Source organism: Phacochoerus africanus, chromosome 8 (genome assembly GCF_016906955.1).
Source record: "Phacochoerus africanus isolate WHEZ1 chromosome 8, ROS_Pafr_v1, whole genome shotgun sequence".
Lineage (NCBI taxonomy): Eukaryota > Metazoa > Chordata > Mammalia > Artiodactyla > Suidae > Phacochoerus > Phacochoerus africanus.
The window spans coordinates 64,015,792-64,043,762 of record NC_062551.1 but is presented as its reverse complement, the minus strand read 5'-3'; the positions used below and the strand labels follow the sequence as shown (position 1 = coordinate 64,043,762).

The following is a 27,971-nucleotide window of genomic DNA, read 5'->3' as shown; positions in this document are numbered from 1 at the left end:
CGGCCTCGGGGCTGTGGGGGGCGCCCTCGGGGCTGCCCGGGCTGCTGGAGTCTGAGGACACGGAGCCACTGCCGCCTGGACCCAGCTGCCGGGCCCCAGGGCCCTTGGGAGCCCTTCTGCTTCTCCCGGGGACGGCGCAAGCAGCCCCCAGCGCATCCGCCCAGGCCCGGGGCTGCTGGCTGATGGCCGAGTGCCCGCCCTCGGGCCCCGGGCTGGACGGCCGCCCCCTCCGCAGGCCCTCGCTGTCCTCACCGGTGCAGGAGCCCACCACACACTTCATGCAGGTGGCGGCCATCCCGGCAGGCCCAGGGCCTTCGGGGGCCCGCGGGGGCGGCCCCTGCACTGGGCGCCCCTCCGCCGGCGCCTTACCTCGGGGGCTGCAGCTGCCCGGCTTCTCCGGGGCCGGGACCTCCAGAGCAGGGCCTGGGCTGGAGGGTGCCATGTCGCCAGCCTCCCCCTCAGAGCCCACGTCCTGCGTGCCCAGGACCAGCTCTGGGAAGGCCTTGTGGCCCGGCTTCTGGCTCTTGGTTGGGGCGCTGGCCGTGCGCCGCAGGAGCCGCTGGCTAACGGAGGGCCGGGGCGGGGGCCGCCCAGCAGCATGACTGTCCAGGGAGCCGGGCTTTGGGCCTCGGAGGAACAGACCTTTTAGGCCCAGAGCCTGTTTGACCTGCAAGAAAAGGAGACACATAGCCGACGGCCAGGCACAGGGGCCGGAGACCACCCAGCCCCGTCCAGCTGCGCCCCGGCGGGCCGTGGCCTGGGTGAGCCCGCAGCAGCCCCAGGGCCGCCTCACTGAGGGCGCTGGTGGGCGTCTGGCTTGGGCTACTCAGGGCTGTGCGTCAGGAGGAATGTCTCCGGGCCAGCTCCACCAGGGACAGCGGCTGCCTGGGCCGCAGCACAGGCAGGGTCACACCCGCCTGCACAGGGGTGGGGAGCATGGGCACCAGTGGAGGGACGGCAGCTCTGGGGCAACTGTGCCAGGGAGGGCTGGGGATGGGGCCCCGAGGGTCTCCCAAGCAGAGACCTCGTCCCAGCCCCATGCCCCCCTTGCTGGCCCCTCGCCCCCAGCTCTGGCAGGGCAGGTTGGCATGGGGCCCCTCGGGTGGTTCTGGTGTGGAGAGCAAGACGGGGTGAGACCCAGATGGAGCAGACCCCAGCCACGTTCCCCGCCCCCAGGTGCCGCGGCCGAGGAAGCAAGCACAGCCAGGCCAGCCCAGCGGTCCGCTTGCCCGTGCTGCTTCTTCCAGGAAGCCTTTCCGGACTCCTCCCAGCCTTGGCCTACTCTCTGGTCACACTGGCTTGGTGCCCCCTAAACCACTGGGCCCGGGGGCAGGGGGGTCCCTGCAAGGCCTCTCCCCGCAGCCTCCCTGACTGAGGAGGGCAGCCGGGGTCCCCAGATATGGCTGACAAGTGCCTGGGTCAACCCCGGACAGGCTGGCAGGGTCCACACATGCAGAGACCCTGAAAACAGCTCCAGGCCCCAGTGACACAGGGGCCCTTCTGGGCAGAGGCATAGGTGGCCAGCACTTGAATCAGCTGCCTGATTCAAGATCCCAAATCCAGAGCAATTTGGTCAAAGTCGGCTGGAAAGTCATTTAGAAGAAGGTCCAGAATTCAAGCTCGGAGCTTCTGGTCCCTGGGACACCTCCCGCCCCCCCGCCCCCGCCCCGGCACTGGGCACAGTGACACACACAGAGCCAGAGGGACACACAGGTAGGGGGCACACAGAGGGAAGTGGGGGAGAGGGCACAGGCACCGACAGGAGGGCCAGCGGCCAGGGACCAGACACAGAGGGGGTGGGGCAGGGAGGACGTGCGGGGTCGAAAGCCAGGGGCGGGAGCAGACACACAGGTGGCCTGGCTGAAGTCCTGGACCTGCCTCGTAAATGCCTCTCTGCCTGAGGGGGGCGCAGGGGACCCGGAACCACGTCCCGACCCAAGTCACATGAGCTGACAGTCTCCAAAATGCTACCAGGAATCACGGATGCTAAGGGGACGGCCTGAGCATGCAGGTGGGGGCGGGCAGGCCACGCCGCCCCCGCGCTGGGGTACCTTCAAGCTCCTAACAGGGCTGCGCTTCTAAGGTGGACTTTGGACATAGAGAAGCCCACTGCAAGACCAAAGAGACAGGGTGAGCCTCGCCACACCGACGGCGGGCGCAGAGCCGCGGAGACGGAGACAGGACAGACGGGGCAGACGACGGAGCTGGGAGGCCTGCGGGGCCCATGGCAGCTGGCGCCCAGGCCGAGGAGCTCGGCAGGAGAGAGACAGTTAGTGCCGGCACCTGCGCAGACCCCCGCGTGTGCCTGACAGACGCCACCTGCCACCCTGAGCACGGAAAGGGGCCTGGGGAGTCAGAGCGGGATCCATCCCGGGGCAGCAGTGCTGGCGGCTGGCGGGGGGACGGGGGGGGGTCAAAGCCAGGCAGATGCCCTCGAGGCGGGACAGAGAGCCAGGGGGCCCTGAGAAGTAGAAGGGGGAGGCTCAGGAGAGACGGGAAGGGACTGGGGGTCCCGAGGAAGGGCCGTGGCATCCGTCTCCAGGGGGCCATGGTGGCCCAGGATGCGGCAGCAGGGCTGGCGGAGACATGTCAGAGGCAACCCTTTCCTGATGGGGACACATGCCCAGTGAGGTAACCGCTAGGCCTCGTGGCCCTGGGGACAGGGAAGGGGTGGGGGTGGGGCTGTGGCTGGTGTACCCCTTCCCGCAGCAAGTGGCCCTGCAGGTGGCACTCACCTTACCACTGATGTCACTGATGGCGACGTGGACAAAGATGGAGGCCTCTTCCATTCCCTCCAGGTACACGTGCCGATAGCCTGAAACAGCCGGGGTCGCGGCTCACCCTGGCTCCCGCCCGTCCCGTCCGCGTCTCCCACGCTCAACTTAAAGGGCCCAAGGCCCTGAATACCACCCGTGAGCCCAGCCCTGGGGACTCCACCTCCTCCGGGAAGCCTGCCTGCATTGCTCTGGCCTGCAGGGACCTTTTCCTCTTCTCGGTAGCTGGAAGTCCCCTCCCACCTTCCACCCACCCAGTGCCGTGGCCTTGACCCCTCCTCCTCAGCTCCCCCTGTGTCCCCACGCCCACCCATGGAGGGAGCCAACTCGCAGGAGGAAGCTCAGCCCGCCCACCCTGTGCTGGAGCCCTCTGCTGGCCCAGGCTCTGCCCTCCTCACCCCCAACCCCACTGGCCCTCTGCCCACCTGGCATCATGCTGCTGAAGGCCAGCGTCCTTTGGCCGATGAAATCACGCCCAATGGGGTCATGGTCCCAGACGAGGAAGCGCACCAGCGCTATCTCGGGCATGTGTACCGTGAACACCAGCGTCTCCTCCCACATGGGGTTGAATCCTGGAGGCCGCCAGGGGGAGGTGTCACTTCCCGCCCCCTCCTCACCTCGCAGGCAGGCCCATCCGCACCACAGCTCCACCCCGGAGGCCACCCGGTGGGCTTAGGTTAGTCTTCCGGGGAAGACTCCGTGTCCAGCAGGGGCGGGGGGCAGCCTGGACAGTTACCTGAGGCACAGGAGGTGGCTCTTGCCCTTCCCTCCCAGTCAGAGGACCTCACGGGCACAGGTGCAGTGACGGGGTCCCCTCCCGCCCGCCCGGGCTGCGCCCTCACCATTGTCGTCCACCACGCGGGTTTGCCCCTTGTCGCAGTCCACGGGGAGTCCAATGACCTCCACCTCCACGAAGGGGTCAATGATCTGCATGGAGGGCGGGGGTGGCGCGGGTCCGGCCTCGCCCAGGCCCCTCCCGCCCCCCAGGCCTGCCTCCTACCTCCCCTCGGTCGCCCAGCACCGAGTCCCGCGGCTTGGGGAGCTGCTGCCCGCTGATGACCCGCAACACCAGCTGCTTCTTGAGCTGCCCCGGCAGGGGGTCCTCAGAGTGGGGGTTGAAGATGCCTTCGGGGCGGGCGGGGCAGCCTCAGCTCCCACCTCGCCCAGCCATGGGAGGAATGGGAGGGAGCCCCTGCCCCCCCACCCCCCTCCCCCGGCGGCTGCGTGCGGGTCTCCTCCGTCCACCCACGACAGGGCCCGACTCGCTCCCTCCCGCAGGGGAACCCGGGGGGCTCAGGCGTGCGAGGCCTCTCGCTGCCTCTGGGGGGGCGGGGGCTGAGCACGTTGAAAGGTGGAAAGCTGAATGCAGGTCAAGGCTGCAGAGCACAGGGGCGTGGAGGAGGATCAGGGTTCAAGTGCGAGGAAACCCACAAGAGCGTTCAGCGGGTCACGGAGGAAACGGACGGTCTGGGAAGGGAGGAGGCCGCTCCTTAAAAGGCCCAGCCAGCCCTCGCTCAAGGGTGTCTGGCCTGGGGCCCCGGCCCACTCGGGAGGGGTGGGGAGGGGTTCTCAGTTCCCACACAATTGGGGGTCCTTCCCAGAGCGACCAGCCAGGTGGCCTTGCGGAGTCCCCACTGCAGGCTCCATGCAGCCCACCCCCGAGTTCTGGGCCCACAGCCTCACCCTGGCACATGCACTGGGGCTTGAGCACGTAGCCACAGCTGCCGTTGGCACTGAACTTGGCCCGGTTCAGCTGCAGCATCCGCCCCTCCGACTGGTAGTTCAGGGCGACTGCCGGGAAGGGTGCGAGGCGGTCGGTCAGCGCCAGACCCACGTGCCCTGGCCCACACTGCCTGAGAACCCGCGTCTGCCTATGAGAGCAGGGGACCAGGGCCACATGTTCCCCAGGACTTCCCCGGAGCAGACACCTCGGGCCCCGCATGCCTGAGGAGCCTGGACAGACCCGCGTCACTTTCCTGCCTTGCCCTGGGCCTAAAGCCCCCAGCCCTGGGGCCCCACCCATGCCAGCCTGGTGAAGGCGGCAGGATGCCGCGAAGGTTCTCCAGAGCCACGGGCAAGACAGCCAAGGACAGTGTCCGCCGAGCGCCCGGTCTCACCCTCCTCACGCCCTGGACCCACCCATCTGGCAGCCGGCGTTCCAGAAGGGCTGCGGGTCGTAGTTGCTGGAGTCCACGCGGTAGGAGGAGGGGTAGATGCGTGAGAGCTGGTGCTGGTTGAAGCGCAGGTACTGCATCGGCTTCTGCTGCAGGATCTGCTGGGCCTTGGTCTCGCTGAAGGACGACACCTGCCAGCTGGATGCCACTGCAGGCGCGAGGGCAGCATCAGGACTGAGCTCAGCCCAGCGCCCCCCCCCCCCCGCCCCGCCCCGCCCAGCGACCCTCACCCTCTGTCTCCACGTCATGGATGCCCACAGACTTGGTGTACTTCACCAGGTCCGAGAGGGCCCGGGACAGCTTCACCGTCTTCTTTTGCCGAGCGGCCCTGCGGGAGGGCAGGGCGGGGTCAGGACTCTGGGTGGCGCCCCGCCCTGTCCAGGCCCCAGGGCTTGCCGGGCTCCCTGATTGACCCAGAACGTCCCTCAAGCATTCACTGCACCCCTGCGTTCCAGGTGTCAGGACACAGTAGACGGGCTGAGAGGTGACACTGGGGGAGGGGCAGGTGCTGAGCCCACCAAGGAACCTCGCCTGGGACAGGTGCTACTGAAAGGAACGCACAGACCCACCCTGGCCAGTCTGGCCCCTTCCCCCCCGGGGTCCACGCCCTGGGCCCCCACACCCTTCCCACAGTGGATCCTGAGCCTGCACATCTGACTCCTGCCGTTGCCAGGACAGCAGCCTCGGGGTTCCTGCCACTGTCTCTTCGAGGGTCCAGACACTGGCAGGACACTGACCCTCGGCTCTGGCTGCCTTGGGAGTCCAGGTCCTCGTCCCCCTCCTCCACGCTGGCCGCCTTCTTTAGCTTGCTGCTCTTTTTCTGTGCAGAGGGAGGGTGCAGTCGGGACCCACGGAGCCCAGGCTTGGCGGGGCCCCCTGCAGAGGGTGCCTCGTGCGGGGGGAGGGCCTGCTGTCCTGGGGTCCTGGCGCCTAACCCTTAACTGGGCCTGCCATGCCCTGCTCGGCCTGGGCCCCAGGTGACCTGAGCTCTGGGCACTGGCCAGTGTGGACCCGGGGGCCGGTCAGGGCTCCAGACCCAGCACGTGCAGCAGGATGAGGCAGTCGGGAACGCCAGGACCCTCGGGGCTGGAGGAGACCCCCCCAGGGCTGGCTGGCCCAGGGAGAACTGGGCACACGGGGGCGAAGAGCGGGGTTGGCTCAGGCAGGGCCCCCATCTGGAGCCCAACGGACCTTGTGCTTGGAGAAGCTGCTCACGCGGAGCCGGCTGTTCCGTCTGCTTGGCCCGGCGTCCTCCCCGGATGCCACGTCCTCCTCGCCCTGGGAGGGGAGACAGCCGCGGGCGGCGGGGGGGTGAGCCCAGCCAGCAGCCCCTCCCAGTGCCCAGCCCCCGAGCGGCGAAGTCCCCAACCCACTCTGGGGACGCAGTGTCAGCAGCCAGGAAGCAGCTGCCTGGGACCAGCGCACAGGGCCTAGAGGAGATGCTCGCTCTGCACATGCCCCTCTCAGGCCCCGGGATGTGCTGTTTAAACTCCTTAGGTTTCCCAGGGAATTTTTCTCCCATGGATGCTGACTGCATGATAAATGCCATTTGTGTGTCTGGAACATTCCTCAGCGTGCCTGCTTATGTAATGCTCGGACGAGGAGGATCCCTGCGGCTCTGGAGTCCTGGCCTGCTTCTTGCAGCAGCAGAGGTATTTACCTACTTAGACAATCCCCAGAGCTGTGGCCGTGCACCGTTCACTCAGCAAAGGCTGAGCTTCCTTGCCACCACTTACAGAACACGCGTGTCAGCGGCTCCCTCCTGGCTCCCGGCCCCCAGCCCAAGGGCTCCCGGGCCAAGGCACAAACCTGCCACCCACCCTGATGCTCAGTCACATCCCCAGAGCAGCTGGGAGCCTGTACCAGTGTCCCAGAGGCTGCTGCAGCTGCCACCAGCCACCCCCAGCCCCTTCTACGGATGCCCCCCAAACTCTCAACATTGCTCTGGATGTGCCCACCGGGGCGGGAGCTGGCTTCTGTCAGGCTCCCTGGAGCCGTGCACCTGCAGCCAAAGTCCCATGTTAGGGAGGGGTTTCAGCTGGAGGCACGTGCATCGGCGCATATCTGCACCTGTGCCCTGCTGCGCCCATGCGTGCTTCTACATGCGGCCTGCGGGCGCACCTGCACACAGGCACACCTGCACACGGGCGCATCTGCACGTGGGTGCCTGCCTGGCTGCTGGCCTCTCCCCCAGCAGAGGAGCGGAGCCCCTCAGGTCTGGCTTTCTGGCGCCTGGCAGAGGAGCCTGGAGCTCAAGCAGGGGCACGAGGCGTCCCGTGCCCAGCAGAGGAGGCAGGATGGTCAGTGTGTGCCCCAAGGGCAGAAGATGGGGACAGGCTTGGGGCCCCATTGCCTGGGCTCACACACTGGGAGAGGGAGCACCTGGCCAGAGACACCACCACCATCAGCTGCCCTCATGCTGGCAGCTCCTCTGAGCCCTGCCTGCGCCTCCGCCCCCTGGTAGTCAGGACAGGCGCCTCCCAGCTCCTGCCTCCAACCGGGTCTGCCCTCCCTGTGCCCTTCCAATTAGCAGAGAGCAGGGAGAGGCGCTGCTCTGGAGCCCAAGGGCACAGGTCCTCAGTAATGGAGGCGCTTGGGTCTCACCTGGTCTCTCCCCGGCCCCCAGCTCCCCTCCTCATCTGTTAGGGATGCTCCACAGGCTGGTGGGGCGCTGGACGTGTGTTTGAGCCAGCGAGTTGACACATCACCCAAAACACCGTGGTCACCCAGCACAGGAGTGCCCACAAATCTGGGCACAGCACAGGAGTGCCACGAATCTGGGCACAACACAGAAGGGCATGTGCTGGCCCGGCATCCTGAAGAAGTGCTGCAGCCAGAAACCACTGTCGCTGTCACACTGAGCCTGGCAGGGAGGCAGCGCCCATGAGCACCCACAGGAGATGAGGGCAGCAGGGCCACTTCTGGCTGCTCCCACCCAGGACATGGTGTCAACGGGCCTCTGTGCTCGCAGGAGCCCGGCTGGGCGGGGATGCCTGCACCGCAGGCAGGACACCCATGCCTGGGACAGAGCTCAGGTTGCAGGGCCCGGCCTGGCAGGCACCTCCTGACTGAGGAGGTCCAGTCCTGTCCACATGTGGGGGCCAGGTCCCCCAAAAGGAGCAGGCCTATCCCTGGCAGAACCAGCACCCACTGGGTTGTGCCCAGCCTGAGGATGGGCATCCATCCATTGCCTACAGCCGCTCCCATGGCACCCTGGGCCCCTGCCTCCTCCCAGAGGGACCCTCCCTGGGGCCTGGGGAACGGGAGGCCATGGCAGGGGGACAGAGGGGTACAGCAGGAGCAGGTCCACGACCCCACTGCCCAGATACTCCCCCTCTGCCTTGACGCCCCCTCAGGGAACGCTGGCTCCACCCCCTCGTCCCCATCGGAGGTGGGGCCGCTGCGCTGGTGGGAGGGGGTGAGATTCCCTGCTCCCCTCCCAGCCCAACCCTGGGTGGCGCCTCCTCCGGGAAGCCTTCCCTGAACACCTGCCCTGCACGCAGAAGGCCGCCCTGACACGAGGTCCCAGGGCCAGACTGCCCTGCCAGTCGCCTCTGGTCCCCAGCGGACGGAAAGCAGACTTCACACAGGCCCTCCGGGTGGGGCAGCACCACCATGCACGCTGCCTGTCTGCCCACCGGCTGGAGCTGTGGGCGCTCCGCATCCTCCCTGCCTCCACGGCACGTGACCAGCAGGGGCCACCCGCACAGGGCCACCCTCACGTTTCTAGGGTGCCAGCTGCACCTTGTACCCCATGGTTGGACACAAACACCCACATTCAAAAACACTTGGACTTTCCACACGGCACAGCGGAAATGAATCTGACTGGCATCCGTGAGAAGCAGGTTCAATCCCTGGCCTCGTTCAGTGGGTTAAGGATCCGGCGTTGCCATGAGCTGTGGTGTAGGTCGTAGACACGGCTTGGATCCCACATTGCTGTGGCTGTGGCGTAGGCCGGCAGCTACAGTGCCAATTCGACCCCTAGCCTGGGAATCTCCATATGCCGCAGGTACGGCCCTAAAAAAAAAATTAAAAAAAAAACAGCCTATTGCTCCAGGGGTGCCCCTCACCCGGCCAGGGAGGAGACGCCTCCCCACCTAGAGCTCAGACAGCTGGTACCCACAAGAACAGGGAGACGTTCCCCAGCCCACCTGCACAACGTGGTCTGCACGGCCGACCGGCACCTCCCGGCCCCACGGCCCACTGCCCCACCCGCCACAGCCCCTGTGGGGGCCCCTGCCTTCCACCTACTCAGCTGCTGTGACCATCCTTTAGCGTTTTCAGGGACCCCCAGACCGCACCACAGCCACTCAGCCTGGCTGACCCCCTGCCCCCCACAGCACATCTCACTTCATCTGAGACCTCATCACCCGTGTTCTCCACACGAGCTACCCCCAGGGCGCAGCACATCCCTGCGAGGCCGGCCCCACCTGACAGCCTGGAGCCCCGTCGCCTCCGCAGGAAGTGAGGCCCGGCCTCCGGCCCCCACCCACCTGGCCAAGTCCTCTTCTGTGAGGAGCTGCGGGGCCCTGGGGCCGCCTGCCCCTCCTGCCCACAGGGGGGAGGGTGTGGGCCGGAGCCACTGCCCGCAGGCCTCCAGGGGCTGCCCAGGCCACCTGCGCAGTGACCGGGGATGGCCCTGGGTCCCCCAGGATGGGAAGCAGAGCAGCCCGGTAGGAGAACTTGGAGAACCTAGGGTAGAATAAAGATGCACCAGCAGGCAGGGGGCCGGGGCTGTGTGCGCGCAGCTGTGTGTCCAGGTGTTTGGGGGAAGGTGAGTATGTGCAGATGTGTGTGTGCAAGTGAGTGCGGGAAGCTACGTGAGCAGGTGGGGGGGGAGGTGAGTGTTGGAAGGTGCGTGTGGGGGTATGTCCAGGTGAGTGCGTGCAGGTGTGTGTGCATGCAGATGTGCACAGGTGTGCAGAGACCGCACACTCGCGGCCCCTCACCCAGCTGCAGGCCCACCCTGCTGGCCTCAGGCACTCACCTTTCTGGCCTCTGCCTTGTGCCCCGGCGGGGGCAGCGGGGACACAGGGATGTCACTCGGGTCCTCGCAGTCCCGGATCTTTGACTCCTTCATCAGGGAATCCAGTTTCTTCTTGGCAATGTTTTCCACGCGTTTCCGATTGGTGGAGGCCTGCGAGAGCCGCACCACCAGCCCATCAGCCTCGATTCCCAGGCTTGCGGGCAGCAGGGTCCCGGGCAGGGCCACAGGGGCCTGCAGGGAGCAGGGCCAGCGCCACCCCACCTGGCGTCTTGCAGGCAGCGCTCCTCAAACCAACCCTGGCTGCTCCGGGGTGCACAGCGGGCATGCGATGTGCCCCGGGGCCATGGTCAGTGGTGAGCGGGACTTGGTCTAACCCTGCCTGTGTCAGCGGCACACCGTTGCCCCCGGGACCCAAGAGACGGCTCACCTGGTGCACCGTGGGCAATCTGGGCTCTGAGAGCCACACCGCAGCTCATCTGAGAACTCATCTTGAGCCTCAGGGAGAAGGGCGGGGACGGGGACAGTGCCTGGCTGGACGGTCCGCAGCGTGGCTCTGATGCCCTTGGACCCTAAGCCGCCACACCCGGGCTGGAGTAGGTACAAGACGGCTATCACAGCATGTGCGTTTACCATTGCCTCTGGCCAGGCGCATGCACCCTAAGCAGGAGGAATCCAGGGCCTCGCAGCCTCACGGCTTCTCTAAACCAATCCGCTGGCGTGGCAAGGAGGCTCCTGCGTGCTTGTGTCCCCATCCATGGGCCCCTCCCACGAGGGGAGGAGTAATACCTGGACCCTCTAGGCGGGATCCAGAGGAAGGTAGATGCTAATTAGAGAGCCCCCCACCTTCACTTCGCTGCAGGAAACCCCTGCTGAGTCCTCTACCACCCAGCATAGCCTCCAGCCCAGGCTGCTGGATGTAGAGGTGACAGCCCTCTGGCTGGGAACGTGGCGCTCGTGCCCTACATAGAGGGGTAGGTGGGAGGCCTGGGCCAAGCACCTGCTCAGCAGCCTGGCAGCTTTGCAAACCACCCTCGAATCTGCCCAATGCCCCTCCCTGCCTGCCTGCTGGCTCGCGTCCTGCCCACAGGGAGGCCTGCCCTCCAGGGCTGCAGCCCACACCCTGTCCCCACTCACATCCCCATTGAGGAGCTTGCAGTCCTCCTCAATCTCATCGGCGCTGTCCTCATCTGACACCTCGCCCTCCTCGGCGTCCTCGCTGATGTTGGCTGGGAGTTTCTTGCCCTGGTGGGGGAGGGTGGACCGTGGGAGGGGCCCTGCAGGAAGTCCTGGGAAGCTGGCACCCACGGGAGCAGCAGCGCAGGAGCCTGTGGCTCTCGGGCCAGGGCATGGGGCGGCACGGGAGAGAAACGGCCGGGGGTGATGCGGAGGGCCCCTCGACTGAGGCCAGGGCAGGGGCAGGGCTTGCCATGACCCCTCAAATCTATCAGACAGGGGGACCCCTGCCTGGAGCCGGGCGCTGCCCTGGCCCTGACCCCAGGTTGGAGGCTCAGAAGGATGCTGGCCCCAGGCAAGGCAGGCAGGGCCTCACCTTCACCAGGATCTTGCCCTTGAGCATGTGCGGAGAGGGCAGTTGGGTGGCATCCTCACTGCTCACTGATGATAAGTCTAGCTTGTCCCCAAGGATGTCGGTCAGATACTGGGCCATCTTCTTTTGCTGGACAACACTGCAGTGGTTCTCAATGGACAGAATCACTGGGTACCTGCAGCCCAAAGGTGGAAGGGACGGGATGAGGCCAGGGGACGCTGGGCCCCACCCATGTAGGACCATAGCTCACTTGCACCGCTGACCAAGGAGGGAGTGTCACAGGGTCCCAGGAGAGATGGGACTGCCTGCCACTCTGGAAGGGGGCCAGCAGTGACTTTCCAGACCAACTGAGCGTGTGGGAAAGGAGCTGGGAGACTGCAGGGATAGGTACAGAGGGCACCCCCCCCCCATTAGAAAAACAAAGGCAATTCGAAACTCCAGGAAAAAACAAAAGGAAACGCTGCAGCATGTCACCAAGTCACGGTTTAAGAACGGTGTGGATGGAACTGGGGTGCAACACGGAGCAGGGGGTCGGCCGTGAGGAAGGTGATTCCATCCGCCAGATGCTGCAGGGGCTGTCCTGTGCATGGCTCTGGGGCCCAACACCGGCCCCATAAACAAGGCACAGCCTGGCACATCTGGGGAACACCGTTCTTACCCGCGTGGGGCACGGTGGGCCTTGCCGCAAGGGACGTTTTCATGATCAGTTCTTCAGCAGTTGGAATTATTTTTTCTAGCCTTGTGCTCATTTACTGGGATTTTTTTTGCCAAAAGGCAACAAGACGGTTTTCGCAACTGTAAGAGGCCGGGACCTAGAAGCCCTAACGAGGGAGCCCTGGGATGTGGGGGCAGGGTGGGCGGCAAAAGAGCTCAGCCCCCGATTATGCAGGCGAGGGACAGGCCAGGCGGGGGATCCTTCTGCCGGCCAAGATTGCGGCAGCGTGAGGCCCTGGCTCCCCGTGTGTCCAGCCCCCACCCGGAGACCCCCTCCCCTGCGGAGGCCCCCCCCTCCCCCTCCGCGGGCCCCTGTTTCTCGTTCTAAATCAGCCTTCCTTCCCCGCCGTCCTCGTCGGTGAGCCCCGCTGAACCAAGGAACGAACAGCGTGGGGAGTCGGCCTTCTGTTTCCAGAAACTAAACTGGATTTTGTTCAACAGTGTCTACAGCCGCGGCTGAGGGACAGCAAATCGAGTCTGGCCGCCAAATGGCTTCTGAAGGGCAGTGAGGCCGGACCCACCACGCAGGTCTCTGCCACCAGCAGGTGTCACCAAGGGCGCGTGGACAGACTGCTCAACACACACGCCCACAGCCTGTGCGGGCCCTGCTTGCCAAGCCGCTGCTGCTGCACCCACCCCTTTCCCCTCCTGGGAGCGGGGGTCCCACCCCCTTCCCCAGCCCTCCCCCTCTCTCCACGAGAAGCCCCCAGGCTAGCCGCTCGGCCACCACAAGCCCTGCTCCCCCAAAGGACACAGGGGAGGGCGGGAGGCCCTGTCCCCGCCGCCCAGCCGCAGCCGCTCACTCGTTCCTGGCGAAGGCGTGCTTGTTGATGGCCTCGATGACGTCTTTGAAGAGGATCTTGGAGGTCAGGGTGTAGCCGTGGTGCACGACTGGCTCCCCATCCGCCCCGTCCCAGCAGTCCACTGCGCCAGGCAGCAGCCTCAGTGCGGCCCACGGCTGGCCCACCGGCGCCCGGAGACCCTCAGCCCGTGGACTCCAAGCAGAGGCTCAGCCGACAGCAGCAGGAGAGACCTCCCCCAACCCCTGGCCAGGCAGAGGCCGGACCCTGCCCGCAGACTCCAGGGCGCTCCCAGGGCCACCCCGCCTCCCACAGGAGACGCAGCCCCTGGGCCGAGGGGATGCGGGGTCCCAGAGCCCCCCCCACTCACCCTCCACGCAGCGGCAGCCGGCCTGCAGGACCCAGGCGTACATGTCCACCCTGGACTGGGACATGAGCTGGTCCCCTACGAGGTAGGTGTTGTGGGACGAGGTGATGAAGTAGTGGCTCAGCGGCCGCGTCATGTCCTGGTGCACGCGGTGGTGTTCCGGGTTGAAGATGTCACCGGCGGGGCTCCGGGTGTAGTTGGTGAAGCCTGCCAGGGGAGCACGGCAGGGCCGGGGGCTCAGCCCCACCCCCGGGCTCACCTCCGGACCCCCCGCCCCCACGCCAAGTGGACCTTGGAGTGACCCGCTCAGGCGGCCGGTCGGGGCACACAGGCTGCCCGTCAGCACCCCTCCGGCTGGCAGGACAGCTGGACCACTCACCATCAATGCCCATGGCCCCCTTACTCTTGTTCTCTGGGCAGGGCTCAAACTGCTCAATGATGTCTTGGCAGGTCTCCAGAGTCACGCCTGTCATCTAAGCCAGAGCAGGCGCTTGAGCCCCGGCTGGCCCGTCTGCAGCCCAGCCCAGCCCCAGGCCGCCCCTCGTCCTCCACCACCACCTCCCGCCCCATCAAAACCGCCACATGGTGTGGCAGGACTGACGCGCTGGTCCCTGCTGCATGCTCCCCGCTCAGGGGGCGTGCTGAGCACACCCAGTGCCACGAGACTTGGGACTCAGTGGCCAGCAGACCACAGGAGGGTCCCATGGCTTAGGAAGAGCCAACACTGGCTGAGGATCCTTGGCAGGGGGAGGGGTCTCTGGCCTTGTCAGCTGGGCCACCCCCATCCCATTCCCAAGACTAGTGGACCAGGTGGGCTGCCAGGGGCGAGGCCCAGAGCGAGAAGGTGTGGGAGAGCCAGGACGACGTCCCACTGGGAGGAGCCCCTCCTGTCGCTGGCCTGAGTCTCTCACAAGAAAGCTGCACACAGCAGCTGAGCCAAAGCTGGTCCCGCCCTTCGGTGGGGACGTGCGCCAGAGGCTGAGGAGTTTCCCAGGGCCCCGTGGGGCAGGAACCCCAGCTCCCCGAGGCAGGCCAACCAGAGGGGCTTCCTGGACATCGCCAGGAATGTGGGAGTGGGTATGGGGGGGTGAGGGGCAAATGGGCTCAGAGCTTGGGGCAGCTGTGAACCCAGGAGGCTCAGAGTCCCAGGGTCGGGGCTCAAACCATCCGGCTCATGGACAGTCTTGGCCCCAGACTGGAGAGAAGGTGCTGGAAAGTTTAGGGCAAATGTTAGGGAGAAACTGGTCAGTCCTGCCCATCCCAGATGGGCAATATTCCCTCCCCTCCCCCAAGCACACCAGCTGATGGGACGGAGGACGTATAGCCTGGCTCCCACACCACCCAGAGTGGCCAGGCTGGGAACAAGTGCCCTAAGCAACAGGGCCAGCCAGGCTGGGGCCAGCCTCCTCTGCTTGGGCCAGCCCCCAGTGCACCCACCAGCAGGACGGGGGTCCAGGGGAGGCAGGTGGGCGGCCACAAGGACAGAGACCTGCAAACTGTCACAGCGGCCGGAAAGGAGCCTGGGGCACAGTCCAGGGAGCAGCCCCAAGTTACTGCCGGGTTTGGGGCAGCCTCGCTGGGCAGGGCGGGAGATCCAGGGCAAACGCCACCCAGTCCCTGCCGTGCCCAGTGCCCCAGCTGGCCCACGGTGGCTCTGCACGGGAGGCAGGGGGGCACGGAGGCCTCTCAGCTGCCCTTGGCCGGGGGTCATGGCCCCAGCTGGGGCTTGAATGTTGCCCCCCACCCCACTCTCTGCCCGAAAGCAGCTCCAGGAGGGTCCCGGGAAGTTACAGGCCTGGAAACCAGTCCTCACAACCTCCTCCCTCAGCCTGAGGGTGGGGCCGCACGCTGGCTGAGGTTGAACGGCTCCTCTGGGGATGCTGGCCTTCCCCCCCCGCGCCGCCGCCCACAGGCTCCCAGCCTCCCTCCAGCAGAGCGGGCAGCACCAGCCTCTGCCTGGGCCTCGGTCGAGGGGTCTGGACACTGAGCTTCAGCCGGGCAGTGCTCGGGGAGCATGCAGCCTCTCAGAGGGCCCATCTGGGGTCGAGGGAAATGGGCAGGCGGACCCTGCTGGCCCCAGAGATCTGGGCGTCTGGGGGACGAAGGTTTGATGGAGTCGGCCATGGTCCCGGCGCTCTGGGGGTAGGAACCAGCCAGACCCACGTGGCTGGACCGGGCGGGAAGGCTGGACCACGGAACCCCAGGCCAGAGAATGCTTGACGCTACAGTCAGGGTCGTGGTCAAGCTCACGGTCAGGGCTGAGCTGCTCTGCTTGGCAGCCGGCCTGGCCCGTGGTGAGGACTGAGGCAGGTCCCTTAAGTGGACCTTGAATGCCAGGCTAGTGCCCCCCTTCCCCGAGCTCTCAGCCACCCTGCCGATGGGCTCGGCCACCCTGGGAGGCCAAGGTGAGGCCACAGCAAGCGGAAGCCTCCGGCTGGGGCGCCCTCACCTTCTGCTCCCCCTCCAGGAAGCGCTGCAGGTCTGCAGCGTCCAGGTGGTCCTTGTGGCCGCTGTAGGTCAGCATGAGCAGGTAGAGGTCCCGGCGGGTGGACATCATTTTGTAGAAGGCACAGAACTCCTCGAAGCCCAGTGTCCCCTGGTGGTCATCCGTGTCCGCTTCCTGAAACGCAAGGCCTCTGGGTCCCCTCATGCCCCTCCCTGGGCCACAACCACTCCTCAGTCTGCCCAGAGTCAAGGATCCCCCATGCCCTTCCCATGTCACTGCCCAGGTCCCTGGCTGGTGAGTGCCCCCAGGCCTTGCAGCAGTGCCCTCACCCTGCCTCTCCCGCCAGGAAGCCACAGAGTGACCCTTACACAAATCTCACCCACCTTCCTCCAGGCCCTCCAAGGTCAACTTACGTCTGAACCTGGAAACTTGCCTCACCCCACCCTGGAGAAACACCCCCCCCCCGGAGCCGACACCCCACCTGAGGGTTAACGCCCAGCCTGGGCGGTGATCTGTGGTTAGGGGGTCTGCCCATTGATTCGGAAAGTGCAGGAGGAGGGGCCAGCAGGAGCGTCCTGACTCTGGCCGCCACGGCAGAGCTGCGAGGACCTCCTTACGCTCAGACAGCAGCTCACACAGGACACCCCCGCCTCCAAACCAGCAAGCCCACTGGACCCCTACTGAGGCCACAGGCTCCTCCATGAATCCACTCACTCTGAGAGCACCTACGGAGGCATCAAGCCCTGGGGACCCTAAAAGCCAAGGCCAAGGACGGGCCCAGAGGACAAGGGCACCCAGTGATGGAGGCCGGGCTGCCCAAGGAAGACTGAAGTGCTACTGGGCCGCGGGGGGTGCTGGGACTGGGCCCTCGGGGCCCTGAGCGCTGAGGTCGTGTCCTTGGCCCAGCGAGTGGGGTGGGATGAAGGTGGGGTGGGTGCAAGCCTGACTTGCTGGGAGGTGACTGCCCGGCAGAAAGCAAACCAGGCTCAGCACCATGGACAGCAGTGTCGCCGCCAGGACCCGCCTTTTCTCCCTCGGTCACAGGTAGAAACGGGACAGCTGGGAACGGGACTGAGGGGTTCCCTCTGAACCAGGAGAGTCACCAGCGAGCCAGATGGCTGCAGCCACTCCCATGTCCTCGACCCAGAGAGCGCAGGGCTCCTGGGAAGGCTGGCCCTGGCTTGTGCTCCTGGCTGCCTCCTTCTCCCCAGCACGGAGGTGGGCGCCCAGCAGGGCCCGAGCATCTTGCTCCAGGACCAAAGTGCCCACGCCAGGTGCCCATGTCAAGGCTGGGGCGGGGATGAGGGGTCCCACCCAGAGCTACTTGTGCAGACGCCAGTGAGGACCCCAAGCCTGTGCCAGGTCAGAGGGCAGCCCCATGCCTGAGAGCCAGTGGGACCAAGGCCGGCCGGCAGCCCCGGGGCTGTGGCTGAAGCTGGGCAGAGATGCCCACTCTGCTGAATGTCCGGGGCAGGATCGCCTGCCACTGGGCTCTGTGCGGGGTGGCGACTGGAGATATTTTGGGATGACAAGGCCCTCGGGGACCCGGAAGGCTGGATCTGACCCCTCAGCCCCAGAAATGCTGCCTGATGGATTGAGCGGCTGTGCTTACCATGAAGGGAAACGGCAGCAGCTGAAATTACAGGCCGGCCGGAGCCGCTCTGCTGAGCCAGCCTCAGGGCCGCCCAGGGTGCTCACCAGGCAAGAGGCCCACAGCCACGCCAGCCGCACCCACGTAGCGCTGTTATTTTAGACTTAATGAAACAATGTCCTTACCCACCGCAGGGACCTCTCCTCTGATCACGCAGTTTCAGACGGCGGAAACAATATTGAGATGCCTCGGCAATAAAGGTGACGCTAATTATCAGATCCACCATGCAGGGCCCGGAGGGCAGTCTTCCTTCCCGGGGCCCCAGAGGACCAGCAGAGGGCAGCGTGCAGATGGGCAGGGAGGCCCAGACGCTCAGGGCCCACCGTGGACAACGGCCACTTGGGGCTGAGCTGCCCAGGGTCTGCGGTCAGAAGCCCCTGGCCAACGGCCCCCTGCTGGTTTCTCTCCAGGGCCCCCCATGCAGGTCCCAGAGGCCTCCTCCAGTCTGAACAGCACCCGGACACAGCCAGGCCCGGGGCTGGTCAGAGGGCTTTGTGGGGAGCCCCTCATGTGCCTGGGAGGGCGGGAGAGACCCAGGCTCCTAACAAGAGGGGCAGGGTTCTGGTAGGGGCTCTCCAGAGCTCCCCCCGGAGGTGGGGGGGCACTTCAAGCCAGGACTTTGCCAGGAACCCTCAGGCCCCAGGAGCCTGCCTGCACTCCCACTGCATTCCACCAGGGGTGCTCTCCTCTCGTCCTGCCCCCGAGGCCCTTCTGAGCCCCGGGTCCTAAGCCAGCCTACTGCCTGGCCCCTGACACATCTCGCTGTTCTGGAAGGGACCCCTGACCTAGAGGCGGTGTAGGCAGGGGACAGGTGGGGGTTGCTCTGCAGGCCTGAGCGGTCTGCCCGCCCCTCCCCACCCAGGCCAGCTCTGTCCACTGGGGCCTTCAGGAGGGGCTCTGGGATGCCCCCCTGCCCCAGTCCCCGTCAGCAGTCCTGGAGCTCTCTCACTGCCACCCCTGCCACTCACACTCAGGGCCGTCGGCTCGGAGCTGGCCAGCTCCCCTAGCACTCCAGCCAAGCGTGACCTCCTGTCCATCATGAGAGCGCAGGAGGGGGCTGCCAGGGCCCAGGCGGTGGAGTGGCTGGCTGTGTGTGTGTGTGTGTGTGTGTGTGTGTGTGTGTGTGTGTGTGTGTGTTTGTCTCAGGGAGCGGGACCTGGTTCTAACTCACAGAATGCACTTTCCAGGCAGCAGCAGGACGGCAAGGCCCGAGTCAGGGCGGGGGCACTGGCTCACCCTGACCCCAGACCTGCTGACTCCGCCTGCCTTCCCCAGCCCAGCAGGCGTTCCAGAAAGAGAGAAACTCATTAGACAATCAAGGCAGCTGCTCAGCTGAGGGTGCATTTTCCTAACTGCTAACACCAGGGTGGCTGGGGACTGGCGGCTTGGCGGCAGGTAACCAGAGCTGCTGCCCACAGGAAGGCTGGGGAGTCTCGGGGCGGGGGGGGGTGCAGCCGCCTGTGGGTGGCTCCCCTTGCTGACCCAGTGCCTGTCCAGACGGCCCGTCCACCGGCCGGGGGAGGCCCTGGGGGCTGCTGCTATGGTGTCCACACAGCTGCCAAGAGGTGGCAACTTGGGGTATCTGACTGCCTGCCCCCCACGGGTCCAGGAAGGCTGGCCAACTGCCACCCCGCCATTTGCTGCAGCTTGGATGGCACCGCCTGGCACCCCCTGCCCCTCCCAGACACACACCTGTGCCCCCGGAAGCCCTCGTTTGGGGCCCCATCTCCACAGCTCGAACTCCACCCCCCCCCAGCCCCACCGGCCTCACCTTGAACATCTGCTTCACCCGCTGCCGGGGCAAGTTCACGTTCAGCTTGTGCAGCAGCTGCAGGACCTCAGTGATGCTCAGGCTGCCGTCGCCGTTCTTGTCGGCCTCGTCAAACGTCTGCTTCAGCCACTTTGGGGCCAAGTTAGGGGCCAACGTGGGTCCAACAGGGCCAGCCCCCTCCCCTCCCCCGCTTCCCATGCAGGAACGGGGAGGCCTCCCACCCCAGCGCCCCCTCCCCAAACATGGGAGCCAGCCCAGGTGGCCAGTTGTGCCCAAGGATATTGGTCGCGGGTGCGCTGGCGGCGGGCCAGGCTGTCCTCGTCGCTGATGCCGGCCATGAGGTAGCGCAGGCCCATGACCCAGGTGCGTGCCTCGTCCCCACTGGGCGAGACCAGGTCCAGCGACTCGCGGTGGCTGCCGTGGTAGATGCTGAAGCAGCAGTTGGGGTCGAAGCTGCCCTCCGGGTAGCGCTGGAATATCTCGGACTGGCGCCCCTCACTCACCTCGTGGATGGAGTCGATGGAGACTGCAGGAGGGCAGGGCGGGGGGTGGGCACGGTCACAGCGCCCCCGGGCCCGGGGGCCCCACCACAGCCCCAAGGGGCTCTCAGCCACAGCTTGGGCCGTGAGCACAGGGCGGTGCCCTTCAGGTTTCCCTGCCCCGTGGGGCTGGGGTTTTGGGGCGGGGGCGTTTTAAGGGACCCTCAGGGTGGGAGGGGAAAACGCAAATGCCCTACCTTCTCAGGCTGGTGAGCCCCTCTCCTCTCTGCTCCGACCCTGGTCTGCTCCCTCTCCCTTTGGGCACCCTCCCCCCACCACAGTGAGCCTCCCGACCCAAGGGCCTGCCCTGCCCACCCTCTCCACCCTTGAGCACACAAGTGTTCATGGCGGGGAGCTCAGACTAGGGGGAGACCCCACCCACATGCTGGCCTGTCACTCCTTCCCCAGAGGGGCTTCTGTGACCCCCATCCACCTGCTCCCTGCTCTTGGCTGCTCTGTGTTTCACTTGTCACTGGGTCATGGGCCTGTGTTGAGCGATGTCACCCACCTCACACACGAGGACCAGCCTCATGTCAGCTAAGTTCCCAAAGGACGCCCAGTGCCGGGAACAGCGCCCGGCACAGAGCAGGTGCTCCCGGGGGAGCACAGGGGCTCCCGCCTCGCTGTGCGGGACCCACAGGGGGGCCCCAGGCCCCTCCTCCAAGACACCCTCCCAGGGGGCTGCACCGAGTGGCTGTCTCCTGGGCCCCGCAGTGGCAGCGGTGCCCTCAGCAACCGCTGGGCTGAGGCCCTGCCCTGGCACACCTGGGTCTCTCCAGTCGGCAGAGAGGCCCCTCCCGCCTGTAAGGACCCACATCTCTTCCTGATACTCAGGCCCCAGCCCGGCCCCTGCACTAATCCTCCAAGTTCACGGCCGCCCCCCAGCCCCATCCAGGCAGCCCTGCAGCCTCCACAGCCAGGCTCCTGGGCTGTCCTGCCCTCAGGACCCCCAGCAGGGCCTCCCTCTGTGCTCCTGAGAGGACTTATCTCCCTCGAGACTGGAGGTCCTTTAGCCCCAGCATCTGGCACAGTCGCCCCGAGTCCAGGGGGCTCTGCTAGGTGGGCAGCAGGGCCAGGGGTCTCTCCCCACGGCGTCCAGAGATCACCGCCAATCTCCAAGCCCAGCTGAGTGCAAGTGCCAAGCCAGAGCCACCTGGAGACTTCCAGGGCCCCAGGTCTCACTGCCCCTTCGGCACCCCAGGGGTTGCTCCGGCCCCGCACCCTGAGTGCTGGGCCGCGATGCTCCCCCACCACTGTGCTCCGCCTCCCCCACTGCCACCCCCCACACACTCACTCTTGGCCTTTTCATTCTTGCGGGAGGGCCGCCAGCGGATGCAGGAGCGATGCTCGTCCAGGAAGTAGAAGCGGACCAGGCCCTTGGAGCTGCCTCGGAGCTTCACCATCTGTGTCCCCGCCTGCATGGCGCTCATGCAGCGCTCCACTAGAGGCCCGCGAACCCAGCGCACAAACACCAACACACAGACAGACAGACAGGGGCGCCGGTGAGCGCTGCGTCAGCCCCTCCCCCACCCCTTGGGCTCAGGGAGACCCCCCACCACCAGGGCACCGAACCCAGACCCCCGGGTCCTGGCCCAGGTCCAGATCCATCCTGGGACCCTGCGCAAGGGCTGGATCCACACAGAGAATCAGACTCTGCCCAGCCCTGCTCCATGGCCCTGGACCCGAGGCCAGGCAAGGTGCCAGATGGACCCTGCTTTTATCCCCAACTCTGCCCTGCCCAGCCGCCTCCTCAGCATCCCCTCACCACCACTACCTGCCCCAGGGTGTGACACATGAGAGGGCAGGGACACGGTGATGAGCCACTCTCAGGAGGCCGCCGCACTGGCACAGGGTGGGTCCTTGGTGGGCAGCAGGGAGGCGGCCCCCATGACACCCAGCCTGCTTTGCTGGCCCAGACTCCTGACAGCACGCACCCCTTCTGTGGCGCCTTGAGGAAAGCCACCCTCCGCCCAGGTGCTGTGAGGGTGGCACCACACACATCCACCACTGAAGCCCTGCAGGAGGCCCCACAAGGCCAAGGCCCCCCACTGGACGGAGACCTGGGGAGGAGCTGAGTCCCAGCGCCCGCACCCAGCCCACGGGGCCCACCTGCCTTCCCCACCCCCGGCCTTTCAGCCTCCCATCTGCAGCTTGCTTGTCTCCCAGGTCCCAGGGGAGGGGGGCAGCCAGGACAGCAGCTCCTGGCCTGGAAAGGCTGGGGGCTCCCAAAATACCAGGGACAGATCCGTCCCAGCCCCCCTCGCACCCTTCACAACTCCCCATGGAAAGCCCAGGACCCAGAGTGCCACCCGGTGAGGCACCCAGGGATTAAACCCCCGACGTGCCCCAGGGAGGGAACCTCAGGGGCTGTGGGGGCTGTGGAGGCTGTGGGCAGATCCAGCCTGAGGGGACCAGCCTGTGGTCCCAGGAAGCCTCTGACCTTGAACTGCAGGCATTGCCAGGGCGGGGGGCCCAGTGGGAGCCGCTCACAGGTGGGCTGGGCTCCACGGGAGACACCGGGAGCTAAGGACACAGTGTGGCAGGGAGCAGGTGGGGATGCAGGAGAGGGGGGGCCTCGGAAAGCCCCAGAGGCTTAGAGCAAGGTTCTGGGAGGCGCACCTGGACCAAGCTCCACCTGTCAGCTGGAGCAGAGACCCGGACGGGCAGGCAGCCCTGAGTGGGCCTTCCACGGGCCAGCGCCGCTGAGACAGACTCTCGACCCTGCCATCACCTGCAGGGCAGGCCTCATCCCCCAATGCCAGGGCGCTCTGCTGCTTCTAAGGGCCACACACCTGGCACCAGCCTGCTGACCACACCACACCCAGGCTGAAGATGCCACTGCCCCCACAGGCCCAGACGCACCCCTCAGAGCGGCCAGCAAAGCCACCAGGGCCATGCCCCAGCCCCACCGTGCCCCTGGCTCCCCCCGCAACTGCTCAGCTGGGGTTCAGCCTCCAGGCCCTGAGAGGGGGTCAGAGAGGCAGCCCAGGGGAGGCTGTGACCCCCAGAGGGAAACCCCAGGAGTCAGGAGTTTGCGTGGGGAGGGGGGAGCGCCCCCCCCCAGGTCTTTCACACTCCTAGGAGCAGCCCCCACCCTCCTGGTCCCAGGGACCCTGGGCCTGGGCGGAGCTCCGGCCAGGGCGCTGCAGGCCCGTCCCTGCCCAGGAGACCAAGCAGGCCTGCCCCCTTACCTAGTGGGCCAAGACGCCACCGTGGGGACACAGCCACGCTCCCGCCGACACAGAGGAAGGCCTCTGTCAAGCAGGCTACTGTTCCCTTGGACCGGCTGCGGGTAAACGGCCCAGGGACAGACATGCCAATGATGATGGCTGGGGGCTGGGGGGCTCCCAGAGAGGCCAGCGCCCCCGCCCCACCTCAGCAGCAGGTCAGGCGGTGGTGGGCAGCCCAGGGGCTCTGTGGGGCCCCCTTCTCTCCTCCGCTTCTTCCTCCTCCCCGTCACTGGCCCCGAGGCCCCCTCAGGGCTGCTCCAGGCCCCTCGGGCACTGGCTGGACTATGACCTGCTCTCCCAGAAGGCCCCCAGCCAGGCCACCCCCACTGGGGCCTCAGAGGGGTCCCAAGAGAAGCAGTGTGCCAGGGTTTGGAGGTGGGGGAGCGGCGGCGCCTCCACCCGCCTGTCTTTGCCCAATCCCCTGCGCTAATCCAAGCCTGGATCCAACCCAGCTGGCCAGAGGATTTAGGCCAAGGGAACTCCCAGCTGGGACCAGGAGGGGACTGGGCAGGTGGCAATGTCATCCAGGCCCCAGGCCACCAGCCCCCACACCCTGGCTGAGTAATGATAGGCAGGACAGAAGAGTGGCCTCCCTGGGGACCCTTAGGACCTAGCAGCACAACGGGGGGTCCGGGGAGCATGTTCAGGCCCTGCCAGGGGCGGTCTTCCTGCCCCCCCGGGCTGGGTGCCATGCTCCAGCCCTGCCTGAGCCCAAGGAGGAGGCGCGGCTCTCACCCCCCATCTCTTGCGCTTCTGGGGAGCTCCAAGCGGGTCCCCAAGTCCCAGTGGACCTGGAGGTGGGACCCAGGCAGCACCCTGCCCCAGCGCCCAGCAGTCGGTGGGCTGGAGGCCTAGAGGCTGGCTGGCCGGGCCTGTCTGGCTCAGGGAGGCCCCAGGCACACGGGGCCCCTTTCTGCTGCGACTCCCGGCTCTGGTTGAAGGAGGCAGGTCCCCAAGGGTCCATCCCTCATGCCTCCTTGCTCAGCTCAGGCCCCTGGCATGCAGCTGCCATGTCCATGGACCAGCCCCAAGCTTGGCCTTCCCTGGTGGAGGGGCACATTCATCGTGGCATTCTGCCCCCGGGGACCAGGGCTGGCCGGGGCCCCCTGCCCTCTCCTGACCGGCTTGCCTGCTGCTTGCTAAGTGGACACAAGGCCCAATCAAGGCCATGCCGGCCGAGGCCCAGACAAGGGCAGCTCAGGGCAGCCAAGCCCAGAAGGAGCCCACTGCTCTGCAGGCAGCTCTGGGGCAAGCGAGAGACACCAAGGGTATCTCATGGGCCAGGGCCACTAGGAGCCCGAGGTGCCCGAGGCAGGCCGGCCTGGCCAGCAAGGTGCACGAGGCTGGAGGACAGAACCCCAGCCTGGTCACAGCTACTGGCCTCCCGTTCCTCCCGCCCCCCGGGCCCATGAGCCCCCAGCCCACCTGGGTCTGTGTCCCAGGCCGCCAGTGGCAGTGCCAAGCCTGCAGGCCCCAGTGCTCACGGCCATCAACCCCACTGCTCCTGGGCTGTGTGGGAACAGATGCCCTCACCCCTCCAGCCAGCACAGAGGGCAGGTGCCAGAGGCCAGGCAGCTTGGGACAGTCGCTGGGATCCAAGGTCAGGGTGGAGGGTTGGGGGGACCGGGCCGTGAGGATGGCTCCTGTGGCCTGAGCACAAGAACCAGACCCCTGTGGGCAGATCCGATGTAATTGACTCCAAGCCAAATGCCAGAACCCAGTTAAGAGCCTGTGCCCGGAGGCACCGGCTGGGTGGCTTTCAGGAGGCAGCTCTGCTGGAACTGGAGACGCTAGACTCTGGAGCAGGAAAGGGGAGCTGGTCCTGGGCATCCTTAGGACAAGGCTGGAGCCCCCTGAGCTGGGGACAACTGCGGGAAGGGGCCCAGAAAGCCCAGGGGAGCAGCAGGACCAGAGCAGAGCCAGGAAGCGGGGGGAGGTCCAGAGACAGGTCTGGCTGAGACCCGATGGCCCAGACGCTCTGTGTCCTGGGCCCGGTGGATACCCACCCTCCTGAAGGGCTGACCCTTCTTGTGGTCACTGCCCCCGTTCCCTCCTGGGCCCTGGCCGTGCAGTCCCACCCACACACGGCCCGGGCTCCTCCAGCCCAGCGCACACCAGGTCACACCTGGTCTTTCCTCCTCGGCGTTGGCCTCCGCCTCCACCCCCCAAAGCACCCTCCTCAGGTCTCACCCCTGTGCTCTCAGCCACCAGCCCAGGGAGCTGGGGGGCCCCCATCTTCCTGGGCAGGGGCTCTGGCAGGGGGCACTGAATGAGGACAGCATATCCTCCACAGCAGCCCAGGCCCTAATCCTGCACTGACCAGGCAGATGAAGGCTCAGCTAATCCGGCCCCACACAGGACCCTGCTGGTAAGGCTCCTCCACCGCCCGGGGCACTCATAGCCGCTGCGCAAAGCTGCGGGTGCCCCCGGGCTGCAGGACTCTGGGGGGAGAACAGCCGCCCAGGGGGTGGCCGCGTCACTCCCACGGTGCAGGTGGCCTCGCTGGGTGCAAAGGCCACGCCCAGGTTAGACCCCGAAACCAGGAGGCGTGGGCCCCTGCCTCCCCCCGCCACCCCAGCCCCTCAAAGGCACCAGGCCAGCAACACCAGCTGGGACCCCTACACGTGGTCACCCAAGCCAGCCCCACCCTTCTCTCCCCTGGAGTCACACTCGGGGCCTAGGTCCCAGGACTTGAGAGGCCCCCACCCCAGGGGCTGCCTGAGGCAGACCCCAGGCTGACACCTGGAGCAAGAAGGGCCTAGTTCCCCACGCCCTGGCCGTTCACCCTCCGACACCTGCCCCACCGCCCAGGGCCCACGCACCTTCACCGGGGGTGGGAGGAGTCGGGGGAGGCTTTCATTTCTCACAGGGCCCCAGGCCCCAACTGTGGTCCGTGCCATCAGTCTACACAGCTGCCCAGCCAGGCGACCACCCGGCCCTGGGGATGCTCAGGCAGGGGTGGACAGACACCCCCGGCCTCTGGCCCTCACACTCGGCCCACCCTGTCTGACAGGCCCACCCGGGAGGCTAGCCCTGCCCTGGGACCCCCGCAGCCCCAGGCCAGGAAGGGGCAGGAGTGCTGCATCGGGGCAGTGCCCTGCACATGCCAGGGGCCACCTGGGAGTCCCTCCTGGTACGGCCCTCTCCTGGTCCCCTGTCCCGAGACCCTGAGTTATTCTTCCAGTCTTCACCGCTGCCTGACAGGACCACACGTCTCTGTCTGCACCCCCTGTGACCCCAGGACTCCCGGGTAGGGCCACCAGGTCCCACCCAGATCTGCCCCTGGACCAGCTCACAGCAGGAGCTCCAGTGTAGGTGAGCACGGGGCCAAGGCCACCAAGCCAGCTCCTGGAGGATTCTCGGAGCCAGCATCTGGTGTGGCCGTCACGGGCACTGCCCCGCCGTCCAGCTCTCCAGGGCTCAGCCACACCAGGCAGCGCCCACACCTTCAGCTGTGGCCTGGGAAGCCTGGTGTGCAGAGGTGCCCGGCAGACAGGACAGGCAGGGCCACCTCCCGAGCGCCTTGGACCCCACGAGACACCCAGGGAGGCGTGGGCAGGACGCTCCTCACCTGAGCACCCCCTCCTACCCCCACAGCGGAAAGGCTGACCCAGCAGCAAAGGCCCTGGCCGGCCTGGGCTCGGTCCCCCCCGCAGCCGAAGGCCCCCAGCCTCTCACTCCTTCCTTCCCAAGCCCCGCGGGGGACACGGCCATGGGACACGGGCAGCAGCTGCTCTGAGGAGGGACAGCTCTCGAGGTCGGGAGCTGGGCAGCCTGGCTGAATTCTGTTTTTATGGCATAGATGGACCTCATCCTAACACGGCGGGCAACGCGGGAGCTGCGCCCCCACGAAGGCTGGAAAATCAATTTAATCTTCCAACAAACCCCACAAATTACACCCATAGGCTTCCCAGCGCGAGCACACAGACACACACACACACACACACACACACACACACACACACAGACCCGTGAGTGCTGCAGGCGCTCCCCCAGCGGTGCACACGTGGTCCCCTTACCCTTCATGGGGCAAACATGCCCCCCCACCGCATCTGCCCCAGCCCCTCCCTCCTCGGATGGGTCTTTGCCTTCCCCAAGGACCTTTGAGCGGGCCCCTCCCAGATCCACTTGACGCAACCGTCAGCAGCGGTGGGACCCCTGGGGACAAGGCGCCTCTGGCCCTGCCACCAGCCTGTTCCTGCCACCAGCCCCCTCCGCGGGTCAGCCCTCTGGGTGCTCAGCCCTCCGGGTGCTCAGCCCTCTGGGTGCTCTGGGTGCTCCGAGAAGGGGAAAGAGGACAGGCCCCGCCCCAGCCCCACACGGGCTCCAGCGCCCACGGGGCCTCAGCCCAGCCCCCGGCCAGCGCCTCGGGGAGGGAAGGACGGACGGGCCCACTCACATATGGCGGAGATTTTTTAAACGTCTGAGAAGCAGCGCGTCCCCCCGCACGTCTGGGCGCCTCCTCCCCAACTATTTTTATTTTATCAGGGAGTGTGAGTTGGCACCTCAAGCCCACCCTCCCAGGCAAGACCCCAGGGTGGCCGTGCCCAGGGCTGGGGGCACAGGAGCCCAGGCTGGCCCACAGGATCCATGCCAGGGCAGTGGAGCCGGAGGGCCATTTGGCCAGGTCAGCAAGGCTTGGGCTTGGCCCCAGACAAGCCTGGCGGGGGGAGGCAGAGGATGGGAGGTGGGAACAGGAGAGCAGAGGACAGGGTGGGGGGAGGAGCAGGGGAGGAGGGGAGGACGAGGAGGGGGAAGCAGCTGGGGAGGGAGATGGTTGCCAGGATGTGCCCTTTTCCTCCCGCAGAGCCCACGCCCAGGGCAGGGAGCTGGGCCCCCCAGCGGGAGAGATGCGCGTTTGATGCCAGGGGCCTGGCCTCCGGTAGGGTGGGGTACGGCCCAGCTCGGCAGTGAGGAGGGTGGGTGGGGGGTGAGCAGGCCAGGCTTTGCTCTGCCCAGGCTGCTTCTGGCC

The 27,971-nt window shown here is 66.7% G+C and overlaps 1 protein-coding gene across 2 annotated transcripts in view; it reads right to left on the bottom strand.

The window, feature by feature from the left end:
* Nucleotides 1–27,971, bottom strand: part of PLCH2 (phospholipase C eta 2) — a 65,565-nt gene that overhangs the window by 2,781 nt on the left and 34,813 nt on the right. Inside the window, exons 3-22 of one of the 2 annotated variants that reach the window (XM_047791159.1) lie at nucleotides 21,064–21,210; nucleotides 19,513–19,756; nucleotides 19,231–19,360; nucleotides 15,812–15,982; nucleotides 13,742–13,835; nucleotides 13,366–13,569; nucleotides 12,999–13,119; nucleotides 11,485–11,656; nucleotides 11,070–11,177; nucleotides 9,936–10,085; nucleotides 6,140–6,226; nucleotides 5,686–5,768; nucleotides 5,179–5,276; nucleotides 4,914–5,096; nucleotides 4,458–4,565; nucleotides 3,775–3,899; nucleotides 3,617–3,701; nucleotides 3,200–3,346; nucleotides 2,736–2,815; nucleotides 370–667 (exon numbers count right to left, since the gene is read on the bottom strand). In XM_047791159.1, the coding sequence (XP_047647115.1) occupies nucleotides 370–667; nucleotides 2,736–2,815; nucleotides 3,200–3,346; nucleotides 3,617–3,701; nucleotides 3,775–3,899; nucleotides 4,458–4,565; nucleotides 4,914–5,096; nucleotides 5,179–5,276; nucleotides 5,686–5,768; nucleotides 6,140–6,226; nucleotides 9,936–10,085; nucleotides 11,070–11,177; nucleotides 11,485–11,656; nucleotides 12,999–13,119; nucleotides 13,366–13,569; nucleotides 13,742–13,835; nucleotides 15,812–15,982; nucleotides 19,231–19,360; nucleotides 19,513–19,756; nucleotides 21,064–21,210 (2,835 nt within the window). The remainder of the gene's footprint in view (nucleotides 1–369; nucleotides 668–2,735; nucleotides 2,816–3,199; nucleotides 3,347–3,616; nucleotides 3,702–3,774; nucleotides 3,900–4,457; nucleotides 4,566–4,913; nucleotides 5,097–5,178; nucleotides 5,277–5,685; nucleotides 5,769–6,139; nucleotides 6,227–9,935; nucleotides 10,086–11,069; nucleotides 11,178–11,484; nucleotides 11,657–12,998; nucleotides 13,120–13,365; nucleotides 13,570–13,741; nucleotides 13,836–15,811; nucleotides 15,983–19,230; nucleotides 19,361–19,512; nucleotides 19,757–21,063; nucleotides 21,211–27,971) is intronic. The other variant, XM_047791160.1, reaches the window with a different exon arrangement.